Here is a 13937-nt window from a genome sequence, read left to right as displayed (position 1 = left end):
ACAAGGAATAACAGCCCATGATAAATGATGACCACATGAGAACAGGAATAGGCAGAGTGCTGGAGAGGTCCTCAGAAATTCACAATGATACATCCTCTGTAGACTGCTGGCAATGGTCGAGAGAAAGCCTGATCTGACCTAATCTGGTGATCAGATGGCCAAATACCCGAACAGTTGTGCTGGAACTCTCATCCAATAAATGATGGAAGTGGATGCAGAGATCCTCAGCCAGGCCCCAGGTGGAGATCCAGGAGTCCAATTGTCAAGAAAGAGGAGGGACTGTAAGAACATGAATTGTTGAGACCAAGATTGGAAAAGCACAGGGACAAATAGCCAAACGAATGGAAGCACATGAATTATGAACCAAAGGCTATGGAGTCCCCAGCTGGATCAGGCCCTCTGGATAAGTGAGACAATTGAATAGCTTGAACTGTTTGGGAGGCACCCAGGCAGTGGGACCCCGACCTGTCCTTAGTGCATGAGCTGGCTGTTTGGAACCTTGGGCTTACACAGGGACACTTTGCTAGGCCTGGAAGGAGGGGACTGGACCTGCCTGTACTAAATCCACGAGGTTTAAATGAATCCCCAGGGGAGTCTTGGCCCTAGAGGAGATGGGAATGGAGGGGAGGGCTGGGGGGAAGGTGGGGACAGGGGCAGGATGGGAGAGGACAGGAGAATCCATGGCTGATGTGTAAAATTAAAACATAAATACAATAAATAACAAAAAATAATAAAGTATGTTCTTATTTTCATCTTCCCAATGATTAGTATCGGGGCTGTTGTGTATACCTTGATAGATTCTCCTCTCTAGACAGAAAAAAAGAATACTAAGGAAATAATGCCTTCAGTGTCTCAACCAAGAAGTATGCTAGTAGGGAATCTTGAATATCCCTCAAAATCTCATGTGTTATAGGCTTGATTCACATGATGGTGCTATAGGAAGGTCATGGGACCTATCCAGTGAGGATCAAGTATTGATAAAGTGACAGAAGCTGGAGACCTCGAGCCAGACCAATGACTCAAGGCAATGAACATTTGCAAGTAAAGATGTGTGGCCGAGAGGGTAGACTGTGTGACTCACTGTGACACACTGCAGCTTCCACAATGAGATTTTTATAAATTTATTTTCTTTTCTTTTGAGATAGAGGTTGCAGGGGCATAGGGCAGATGAGTGGGGTTGGGGTACATGAAATGAAATCCACAATGAATCAGCAAAAGGTTTACAAAAAGAAGTGGGGCATAGTGGGAGGTCTTTAGGTCATTGGGAGTTTGTCATTAAAGAAGAGAGAGCGTTTGGTCCATTACCTCTTGTTTTTTTCTTTGCTTCTTAGCAATGAGGTGAGCAGATTTGCCTTACCACATATGTCCTTCAGCCCCCAGTATACCACCTCTCCACAGACACAGGAAAGTGGGCCCAATTAGTCATGGATTGAACCTTCCAAAAATTCAAGCCAAAGTAATTTTTCCTCTTTACAATTTTTAACTTCGGGTATTTTATTACAGAGAAAGAAAGATGAATAACACATGGTCACTATCCTTTTCAGAGAAATGATAGGTTAAAAACCTGAAATCCAGAACAAAATAAAAACTTTGAAACCTTAAACAGAAGTATATGGCACTGTGTCCAAGATGATTAACTGTAATAATGTGAGAGCCGTGAGTAAATAAATGCACTAGACAAATGCTATGGAGGAAAAAAGAGAAGAGAAGAAAACAAGTGATTCTGCCCAAGCATTGGAAATTAGAGTAAATTGAGTTTGAACACAATTACTAAAAGAACTAAACAAGGGAAGAATTCTGTAAAACCAAAAACTTAAGTTATGAAACACTGAGTGACTCCTGTGAGTAGCATAGTCCTTGGTCTCCCGGCATGGTCGTGCAAATGAGCTGTCTACACAGCCTGTGTCCAGTTCATTTCATCTTTCAGACACAATGAGGAACTCTTCGAGGACTCCACCAATTCAGAGACCTGGCATTCATTTTAAAGTCCGTGAAGATGCAGATGATGCCTTTAACGAAGGTCAACTTTACAAACTTTTTAATTAACTAGGAATCTATCTTCAAATTTTTCTGGATTTGAATTCAAAATAATGATATTTTTAATAAACAGTTGAGTGGAGAATTTATAATCTCTGCTTTTCAATTCTCAATCCACAAATATCTAAGATTTACAACTGCGTCTTCTAAATTCTGTAGAGAAAACCACAAAGAAAATCAAGTATGTGCATGTGTCCTTGTGGTAAGATTAAGCATTCCTTGCCCAACAGTGGTATTTCTGAGTCCTGAGGTAGATTGAGTCCCAATTTTCTGAGAAATCACCATACTGATTTCCAAAGTGGCTGTACAAGCTTGCATTCCCACCAACAGTAGAGAAGTGTTCCCCTTGCTCTGCATCCTCTCCAACATAAGCTGTCTTCAGTGTTTTTAATCATAGCCATTCTGAAAGGTGTAAAATGGTATCTCAGAGTTGTTTTGATTTGCATTTCCCTGATGATTAAGGGTGTTCATAGAGGCATTATTTGTAGTAGTCAGAACCTGGAAACAACCTAGATGCCCGTCAACTGAAGAATGGATAAAGAAAAATGTGGCACATATACACAATGGAGTACTACTCCGCAGTAAAAAACAATAATTGTGAATTTTTCAGGCAAATGGATGGAACTAGAAAAAAATTCATCCTTAGTGAGGTAACCCAGACTCAGAAGGACAAACATGGCATGTACTTACTCATAAATGGATGCTAGATATAACGCAAAGGATAAACAAACTACAACCCACAGCTCCAGAGAAGCTAGCTAGCAAGGAGGATCCTAAGAGGAACACATAGATAGCCCAGCGAAGGAGAAATAGATGAGATCTACATGAGCAAACTGGGAGTGGGGGGTGGTAATGGGGGACAAAGAAAGGGGAATGAGAACATAAGGGACAGAGTGGGAGAGCAAGGAAAGAGATACCATGATAAATGAGGACATCATGGGAATAGAAAGAGTCAGGGTTCTGGGGAAGTTCCCAGGAATCCACAAGGAGGACCCCACCTTGGATAACTGGCAATGGTCGAAAGGGTACCTAGACTGGTCTACTCCGGTGACCAGATGAGTGAACTGTCACTAATAAAGCCTTCATCCAGTTACTGATGGGAGTGGATGCAGAGATCCATGGCTGGGCACCAGACTGAGCTCCAGGAATCCAATCCATGAGAGAGAGGAGGGATTCTGAGGGCAGGGGATGTTGACATCATGATGGGAAAACATGCAGAGACGACCATCCACACTAGTGAAAACTCATAAACTGTGGACCAATAGCTGTAGAGCCTCCATAGGACTGGACTAGGCTCTCTGGATACACAAGACAGTTGTTCAGGGCCCCCAGGCAGGGGGATTGGGATCTATCCCTGGTGCATGGGCAGGCTTTTTGGAGCCCAGTGTGTAGGGTGTGACACCTTCACAGCCTTGGTGCAGTAGGGAGGGTTTGGACCTGCCACCGCTGAATGTGCCAGTCTCTACTGACTCCCCATGAGATACCTTGACTTGGAGGATGTGGGAATGGAGAGTGGGGAGGCGGGAGGCTTGGGGTCGGGAAGAGGGAAGAACGGGAATCTGTGGTTGTTATGTAAAGTAAATAGAAAATTCCTTAATAATTAAAAAAAAGAAAATCAAGTATGAATGTGAATTCCTTAAGTTGAGTATTTTCTACTAGGAAATGTCATATTAATGGTTTACCAATACCATTGTAGTTTAAAGCCTTTTTTACTAATAGCCTAGACTATGTCTTTGATCTCAGTATTTGTAGTTTCATTATTGTTTGGCAACTCCATAGATTTTAAAAAGCAAAATGTCTACCAGAGCTTTTCAAATGCATTCTTGGTCATTATGTTATCTACAAGCAGTTTAGTTACAGATTTATTTGCAGCATTTTAATAGGCCAATATTCCTCAAAGACAGAATACTCACTGAAGTAGAACCTCAGCTGTCTTAAGTAGAGAAATTAGTATCTCCAGTTACAAGCAGAACACTCTGGAAATGGCATGCACACTTTCCAGAAGGGTGCTTAGCCAAAAAGCAGAGCTTCAAGTGGGAAGACCCCAACAGGCTGAACAAGGGGCACATTCCTCTAGATGCAAATGCACAGTGTAGACCTTCTCAGTAGCAGGTACAGTCTACTCAGTAAATCCAGTGTTCCCTGACACTGAGTGTGAACCCAGGAAGCCACAAGCACATACAGAGCAAGAATTTTATACTTTCGTTTTCTTTCAAAAAGTAAAATACTAAGTCAGGATTTTGACCACCCAGTCCATCCTGTTCGGAGTGGCTTTGGGTATGAGTTGGAACACTTGATTATGCTGTTGGCAAGACAACATGGACTCACAAAATATGAGTTCTGCACTCTTTCTTTTTCGCCTGCTTTTTCTAAAATGTGTATTGCCCACAAATCAAGAAAGCTCCTCCTATGATTCCGGAGTGCATGAGGGGCACTCTGAACATCCCAGAGACCTTTTGAAAGCCAGTCCCACCGTGTCTGCATGGACTGCTGGTAATCCCAACCCCCATGCTTCTTCACACGTTTGATACATTCTCTCTCAATGGATTCTCAGAAATACAGAGAGAAAGCATGTATGTGGAATCTCTTGTTTTAATGTAAATCATAATAATACAGCAGTATTTCCCAGTGATCCAGAACTCAGAGTTCAAACACTGTGACTATAGAAAGCACGAGAGGAAGCCATCTCCAAACAGTGAGGGCAAAGCTAACACCATACGATAAACACATCATATACCATATTCACTTCATATACCATATACTCTTCCATGTTGCCTCTAGTGCCAGTGGACCTTAATTCCATGATTTCATGGCACAAAAAGACCTGATAATGGGATGAATTTCAGGCTTTAACAATGGCCATAATTCACTACACCAACAGTCAATGATTCATAAGGTGGTCATCACAATTGACCTCAAAGTTGTAGTCACAGTGAACATTTATGGAATGTTTATTCTATATGAAGCACTATCCCAAGAGCTTGGCATGTGTCAGCTCATTGATCTTTACAATGATATACTGTTTGAGTCTCATTTAACTAATGAACGGGGGTTAAGTAATCTAAGATTTCAAAGATTATAAATGGGGGAAGTGGGTATGGAACCCAGGTGTCTGGAACCAAAACTGATGTTGTCAGACTCTACCTAGCAACAGCAAGTTACTTTCTGGTAGTTTCCATTGATTGTCAAGACAACCCTTGAGACAAATAATTATTAGTATTGCTCTAGTGAAAGAACTGCATGGGACATGTACAGAGCCTCTGTGAAAGCATGGGTATCATCATCTAAACTAACTGAAGCTACTTAGTGTAGGCTGGCCTCCCCAGCAGTCCTTACAGTCATAGCATAAGTCACCATGGTAACTTCTGATCCCCATGCAAAGTCATCCAAAAGGTCCCATGACATCAAGTATGTTTTATTAAAGATAATGCAGATTGTTTTTATACAATTTAGAAAAAAATAATTTCAAGAATAGGTCTTAAGGCATGTGCCAGCAAAGGAAACATTCCTGCCTTGTTTTGAAAGAATCACAAGCCAAAATTAATTTTCAGCTTTCATAGAAGGACAATTAGTTTTGTAAGTATTATTTCTTAAAGTGAAAGTGGTGAGCCATTAGTAAATCAGTTTACAAGGTTACAAGCAGCATTGTACATATGTATATAGTGTGTGTATAAATACATTATAAATAAATATGTGTGCTATATAACAATATACAGTCAGAATTTATTAAATACAGTGAGAATCATAGTTGTGACACATTTTCATTTTACATACATGTACATATAGAAAACATATATAAGTACATACATATGCAGAAGTTATATAAAAAGTCTTCTTCCCAGGGGTCACTTTTTAAAACTTTAAAAGCCATGGGTGTAATGGTTGAGAATAAAGACTTTGAGACATAACTGCTTGGTGGCAATCAGGGTTGTGCCACTTAGTGAAGTGACCTCTGTCCTGTTATTTTACTTCTCTGCCCCTTGGTTTCCTTACCTACCAATGGTGAAGATTACAGCATCTTTTTCTTGTGCAGGGCAGTATATGTCACATGACCTTCAAGACCACTTAATGACTAGTATATGGTCACACACACCCCTTCAGTTCCACTAAACTTCATCCAGACCCTGTGAAGCACAGACAAGGAAGTGGACGGTCTCTCAGCTGGAGCTGTCATCTCTTGTTTATTACTTGTGGAAAGAACATTACAATTTCACCACACTTGGCCTCGACCTGTGTGCTTATGCAATCATCACAACATATGAAACCGTTTCAGCTGACAGTATTTCCTCATTCTGGCTTACATTCAGCAGTAATCATTCATTCCTTCTGAAGAGCAGGGAGATTGACTGGCTGCACACACAGGATCCTCATCAGAACCCAAGTCTACCATAATGAGCCCAACGCCATTTTGTCTGGTGTGTTCTTATGATTATTAGTAGTTCCCTCCTCATTTTTCATGCTTTATTATTACACACATTGATTTGATCTTATAATTTCTTTCAGCATTTAGGATGGAAGCCATATTTGAAGATCATTTATCTGTATTTTCTTTTAGTGGTTCTGAGAATCTATTTCAGGACCTCACGCATGTTAAGAAAGGCTCTACCACTGAGCACCAGCCCTAAAACCATTTTGCCCAGTGTGTCTTTGTGAAAGTTTAATTTGTTGATTTTTTCCCTTGATCATGTTAAGAAATGTTATCTTTTTATTGAAATAAAAAAAATTCATACAATATACTCTGATCACAGTTTCCCCTCCCTTGTCTCCTCCCAGGTCCTCCCCACCATCCAACTCCATGCCTGCTTTCTGTGTGTCTTTAGAAAACAAACAGGAAAAAACAAAAGAAATCACAAGAACAGAATTTTAAAAAATAAAACAGGAGAAACACATGTGCACACATACATGCAACACTACTCCCCTGCCTGCCCCCCCCCCCGACACACAAAAAAAAAAAACCCTACAACATTGGAAACATAATATACAGGCAAAAGACTGGCAAGGGGAAAATGCCCAAACAAAGAAATATGAGATGGAAAAAAAAAAACCTCCAAAAAGCCATTGAGTTAATCTGGGGTTGGCCATCGACTGCTGGACATGGGGCCTTCTTTTAAGTATGATTTGTATGCTTGCTGAGACTCCACTGAAGAGAAGAGATTTTTCCTTTGCAAGTAGTTGCAAATTAGAGATTGTTTCTTGATTAGGAGTGGGAGCTTATGTCCACTTTCCCCTCTGAGCAATGGGACCACATCTGGCTTAGATCTGTGCAGGCCTTGTGGATGCTGCCATAGTCTCTGTGAATTCATGTGTACATCAGTACTGCTGTGTCTAGAAGACACTGTTTGCCTGGTGTCATCCATCCCCACTGGCTCTTACAATCTTTCTGCCTCCCTTTCTGTATGGCTCTCTGAGCCCTGAGGGAAATGATTTGATGAAGGCATCTCATTTAGAACTAAGTATTCCAAAGTCTCTCACTTTCTGCATATTTTCCAGTTGTGGGCCTCTCTATTAGTTCCTCTCTATTGCAGGGTGTAAGCTTCTCTGATGACGGCTGAATGAGATACTGATCTATGGGTTTAACAGAATGTCATTAGGAGTCATTTTGTAGCTGTGTTCCTTTAGCAGAAAAATATTTAATTTTCTCCTAGGTCCACAACCTATCTAGTCTCAGGTTCTTAGCCACCCATACCACCCATATAGTATAAAAATGTGAGTTCCATCTAATAGAGTGGGCCTTGGATCTAAGCACAGAGTGGTTGGTTACTTCCACAGTATTTGTACCATTATTATGGTATAAATCATGTAGGTATCACTCAGGCAAGTCACCATTGTACGTTGAAGCATTTGTTGCTGGACTGGTGTTTGCTTTTCTCTTCTGGTAGAGTGCAGAGTACCTTCGAGTACCATAAACACTGGTCAGTAGGATGAAGGCTCTAGTTAGGCACCAGCTCAGTGTCTCCCTGTAAAATGAGATGCGTATGTGTTGTCTACAACAATGGGGCCCAACAGTCAGTTTGTATCGAGCAACCATGGCCGTATTACTTTTGTCTTGACTTGCATTCCTTATTGTTTGTCTGCTGTCACCCTAAATCAAGAGGAAGTTGTTGACTGGTTGAAATTACCGTAATCAAGGAGAAAGACTTTCCCTTCAAGTGGCCACCCCCATAAAAGATAGCTCAATCTTCTACCGTATGTTAAATGTTAGACGGTTGGAAGAAGACGGACAGATTTCAAGACATGGCACGGTGGAGAGTCTTTTCCTCAGAGGAAAACCACCCTTCCTCATCAATGACTTCTTTCCCTCCTACCTTCCTTTCTTCCTTGAGATCCTTTTTTTTCCCTTCTCCCTAAGCCCCAGACCCCAAGCAGACTTTGGGAAAGTATGTGCTATTTCATTCGGAATTTGTTTCTGCTGTGTTGTGGGTCAAGTATAGAAAAGCGTCTCTGGAAATTAATCCTTCAATGTAACAGCTGCTCGCTGTGCTCCCTCTGTGGACTGTCTGGGAGATCATCTTCCTCCAAAGCGAGAGCCAGCAGGCAGTTGTGGAGGAAGCTCACTTAAGCTGTATAGCCCATCTGACCTGAAAATCAATCATGGTAGTAACATGATGTAACACATTATGAGCATTATTGTTTCTCCAACATTGTAGGCATGGATACAATATCAAACTTCATCAACTTTTAAAAACTTTAATATAACTCTCCTCGAAGTTTCTAAATAAATTTAATAGAAATAGCACTATAACGTCCTCATTTTTACTATCAGTGTATACTCTGGGTATGTAAAGACAAGTGTACCATTTAGATATACAATTCTGCATAAAGATTTTAAATTACCCTTTCCTACTCCTACTTTTCATGACGCTTTATTCTAAGAAGCATTTCTGAGATGAAAATGCCATCCTGAACGAGGCTTCTCAGTGTGGACACCAGGTGCTGATGTATAGCTTTGCTGGAGCAGTCCAGTGAATGTTACTATGCAAAAGCTGCATTTTGGGGGTCTCATATATGTGTTTATCTGTAGCTGTGGTTCTCAAACTGGAATACACATTGCAAGTACGTAAGGAACTTTTAACAATCACACTCCCTGACTGTCTGTACCCCAAAGAAATTCAAATATCTAGAAGTAGGCGGAGAAACATTTTTTAAACATCTCATTTGGTTCCAGTGTGGAAGATTGGAGGTTTCCAGGTTACTGATTTCTCAGAATTAAGAGGATGAATTAAGAGGATGTCTAAACTTGTCATCCACCACCCCACCCCGCGCGCGCACGCGCGCGCGTGCGCGCCTTGGAATTTTTTTCAGATAGCAAAAGGAAATCTGTAGTCACCACTAAATGAAATATGTATGTAAAGTGCTAAAGTGATATAATAGTAACTAGTAAAAATAAAACAAAGATGTAGTCTAAATGGGAATCCTCATCTCTGTTTGTATTTTTACTCTTTTTTAAAATTCCACGCACATATACAATGTGTCTTGGGGATATCCATATCCCTCCCTGCCGCCAGCTCCTCCTGCCCCTGCTTCAACTAATCATCCATCTCTGTCCCAAGTTCATATCCTGGAATCCTCCTTTTTAAAATGGAGATTTGGGGGTCTGAGAAGATGGCCAACTGGTTAAAATGTTTGTTATGAGGACCTGAGTTTGGAGCCCCAGCACCCACATCAAAGTCAGGCATGTGGTATATATCTCTAACCCTGGTTCTGGGGAGGCAGACAAGTGGATTCCTAGGCCTTGTTGGCCAGTCAGCCTGCCTGAATGGCAAGCTCCAAATTCAGTGAGAGCCCCTGTCTGAAACATGAGATAAGAGCCTGAGAGAAAATCAAATGTGAATCTCTGGCCTACACACACACACACACACACACACACACACAGAACCTCCAAAGAAGAAATAGGTATAGGTATGCTATTTCAAGATCTTTGAATACAACTGGTGTTAATGCTAAAGTTTCTTCAGAACGTGGGGCATTTTCATTTGTACATGTGAAAATGAATCTGGAGACAAAGGTTGAACTCATCAATTGCAACACTCTTTTCAGGGATGCTATAATGCCACCTTTAGCTTAAGCATTAATCATTGGGGCCTTTCCACTCTCTGCCCATTATCTCACTTTTAGTCCTGAGCATGCTTTCCAAATGAACTACCTGTCCCCAAATCCCTTTCTCCTGGGCTGGATCTTAAGCAGTCCCTAAGGAATGATGCTGGAAATGAAGGCACAACTGTTTGACTCTGAAACTGATGACTGACAGTAGCCAGCAACAGATGCTGAGATGATGAGCCGGGAAAACAGCTTTTCCAAATATCAGCATCACCTCCTAGACAGGAGAGGGATAGGCTGGCTTTACCCAAGTAGTTCCTTCTTTACATACTTCATAAGTATGTTTCACGGGAGCATCACATGACCCTCCTGATTCCATGCTTGCCTTTTCTTCTTCTTCTGCAGATTCTTCTGGGAAGCCTCAATTTACCACGTGCCGTTCGCCTGAACTGGAGACCTTTTCATGCTACTGGACGGAAGGAGACCGTCATGACTTAAAGGTCCCGGGATCTATACAGCTATTCTATGCTAGAAGGTGAAGGCTTCACACCCTTCTGACTTTTCTCCGTTTGACAGAGTGGCTCGTGTGGAGAGCAGGGATCTGGGAGATTCACATTATGAGTGAGAGCATGTGGGCATGCCTATGAGCATGTGTGATTAAGTGCAGAGACTTGAGGGATACTGGAGCTGAGGAGGTCTCGGGGACCTCTCTAATGCAGCGTGTTAAATCAGGGAAAGAAACAAAGTGAGAGATACTGTGTATGTGTATGAGGGAAAGGCTGTGGAGGCAAAGAAAATTGCAGCGTGATGCCCTGAGGCCATGGTGGCATGTTTGAGAATCAGAAGAGCCTGTACAGATGGCAAGAGACTGAAAACTTGGGAAGGGATCAGATACTCAAGGGCAGTGTCAATGCTTGTAGGCCAGGGAAGAAGACTGAATCTTACTTTGTGTTTTGAAAAATTATGCTTTAAAATACCCCATTGGTTTTCTATAGAACAGGCCATTGTCTTAAATTAATTTTACTAAGTGAGGGGACTTGCTCTTTCATTCTTAATCCATAGTCCTCTAGAATGACACCAGACGAGGAAAACAAGCATCTGGAAATTTGGTCATCACCCAGTAGTTGAGTTTCATCCCCTGCAATTCCTTCCTTCTCTCTTTTACCACTTTTAATACACACCATAAAAGTATAATTGATGGGATACATTGTGACATTTTAACACATCTCTATGATGGATAATTATCAAACCTGGATAATTGATGTATCTATCACTTTGGGCATTTATCATTTCTTTGTGTTGGAAACATCCACTAGATACTTTGAAATACATAATTAATCATTGACAATTATAATTAATTACCCTACTGTGCTACAGAATGAAAGTGCACCTTTCACCTTTTGAAACGATACAGTTAAACACTTCCTTGTCTCTTTTTCTCCACACAAACCCCAAGAGAGTCCTAAGACCAGCTGCAGGGATAGTGATGGTACTTTGTCTTAGGCTCTCATCCACAGATCTAAGAATGACACTTTCTACCCCAGAGATGGCAGGACAGGGAAGGAAGACAGGGGGGGGGGACGACACCACTTAGTCAGAGCCAGTATGCCACAGTCCCTCCTGGCTTCTGCCCTTGCTCACCAAGTAACAGTGAATTAGTTAGGCTGGGCACAGCTCTGCTGCCTCGCTTCCAGGAGGGGGATAATAGGCTTAACTCATAGTTGTCTATGAGGATTTTTCTTAGCTAGAAAAAATGCATGGCACAGTGCATTTTACAAAGTAAGTACACAATAAATAAATAAGCAGTGTTTTCTTAGTATTATTAGTGTATAGTAATAATTTAAAATAATAATGATGTAGAGCCCAGATCCTGAGCTAAGGAAGTGGTTTTTGATTCCTTACTGCTTGTGATTATTGGTAGACTGTAAGAACTTTCTAACGCCCACCTGAGTATCCGATTTACAGACAACAAAACTGTAAGTAAACAACCAAGACTGGCCCTGTCCACACCCTAGTGATGAGCGGCAGCACTGAATACCCTGCCCCCAAAAGCACACACAGATGGGGTACTTTAGCAACAAATTCACTACTTATTTACCTTGAGACTGATACTGTAGACAAGCATGGGCCAATAAATCAAGTAAAGGCAGACGGACAGACAAACAGATAGATGCTCGCTCACACATGAAGCTAAGGTGTTTGGGAACACTTTTCAATATGTATGAATTGATTCTGTCGTTTCTAAAATGAAAAGGGAGAGAAACTCACAAGATGCCATTTTTGCACCTTGCTCCGGAAGCTCAGACAGCTAGGGCCATCAAAACAAAGGAGAAGCTTTCATACAGTCACCATTGACCAAAGTGATCCAAGAACCAATGGGAGAACATCTTGAACTAGTTCCACTCCTGGACAATGATTTTCTCACCCTCCTAGTAGTCACCTAGCTTAATTGTGAGCCAAAACAGAACCCGGCGGTACGAAGCCCGCACAAACACCCTTGTCTCTAGCTTTCTTCCACCAGAGCCACAGTATCTCTGTCTGCAGGCCTCCTCCACACATCCCATTCTCCCAGCATCCCATTCTACATTCAGCCTGGGAACTAACAAGTATTCTGCTGCAAGTGTGACCAGGAGAAGGGAAACTCTCAGACATGTTCAGTTGAACATCCTTGTTTTAGCCCTAGTGGAACCTAGATTCCCAGGAGAAAAGTATACACACCTCCCTAAGTACCATGAATACAAACTCATGATCAAGTGCCAACCCAAACTCCACAAATCAGGGTCTTGTGTTTTCTCTACAAAAACATATATACTTTGAATATCCTAGCCAAACTACCTAAGCCCTCAGCCCTGTTTATCTGAGAAGGGTACAATTGAGGGTTAGGAGATCAGAATGAGGTTGCCCTGACCCATGGACTCTCAGCACCCACTTACCCAGAGACAACGGCACAGGGGATGCTTCCAACTCTCATTATTGTTTATGAGTATTCATTGGTAGGCAGCTCCTGAAACTATAGAATCATGCCTCTCATCCCTGACACACAACACTGCAGCATGCTTTAATTCATCACTGTAGTCTGTGGAGCAGGAAAAGAGACAGGGAATGTGGTGGTGGTGGTGTGTGACCAGCCTTCAGTTCACTGGGCTGTTCTTGGAATCCAAAGCATACAAGAGTCTAAGCATGCTGGGCTGTCAACAAGACAGAAAGGCTCAGGCACTCGTGTGTTTGGCTTGGACCCGATACTAGCCAGGTAAGCTGGCAGAGGAGATGGCCCCGGCTTATGAAAGCAGCTGATTCAGAGCAGTCCCTGATGCCCTGTGATGGAGAAACTGCCAAATCTAGCTTCTGCCCTTGAAGGGGACTCAGCATGAATGCAAATCAGAGGCATGGCAGAAATCAGCGCTGTTGAGTGTGGCAGAGCTTGGTGAAGACTTCATGGGAACCCGTTGGAGCTGGTCAATATCAACCTCATTGTTTTCATCTTTCTACCATTTGTTTTCATTCAAATATTTTTTTTGTATCATCACACTTCCTCCTAAAGGATTTGAGACCCAGTTCACTGGGTGTAAGGTGATGACTAATCTGGTTCCTTTGTCTGAGGGGGTTGGCTGGATTTGTCTGTCCCCAAAGTCTATGCCAGAGAGAGGTAGGATGTATGTCCTACGGGTTCAAGGACTCCAGATGATCCAGCGGCTCATGGTAGAGGAGCTGGCCATTGTGGTTAACAGTTGGCATCCCTTAGTTAGAATTATTTAAAGTTTATGGGCCAGGAATCTGGTTTTATTTTATGACTTTTCCACTCTTTATTTTTACTCCAATCCAAACCTTCAGAGGGGAAATGCTGCTTTCACCCTCTGTTTTTA

The 13937-nt window shown here is 42.0% G+C and overlaps 1 protein-coding gene across 1 annotated transcript in view; it reads left to right on the top strand.

Moving 5' to 3' along the window:
- Ghr (growth hormone receptor) overlaps positions 1-13937 on the top strand; it is a 248646-nt gene that overhangs the window by 211228 nt on the left and 23481 nt on the right. The window contains exon 4 of the mRNA XM_036207314.1: positions 10480-10609. Coding sequence (XP_036063207.1) covers positions 10480-10609 — 130 coding nt within the window. The remainder of the gene's footprint in view (positions 1-10479; positions 10610-13937) is intronic.

This window comes from Onychomys torridus, chromosome 15, assembly GCF_903995425.1.
Source record: "Onychomys torridus chromosome 15, mOncTor1.1, whole genome shotgun sequence".
Classification (NCBI taxonomy): Eukaryota; Metazoa; Chordata; class Mammalia; order Rodentia; family Cricetidae; genus Onychomys; species Onychomys torridus.
The sequence above is the reverse complement of the archived record's forward strand: the minus strand, read 5'-3'. Positions and strand labels throughout refer to the sequence as shown.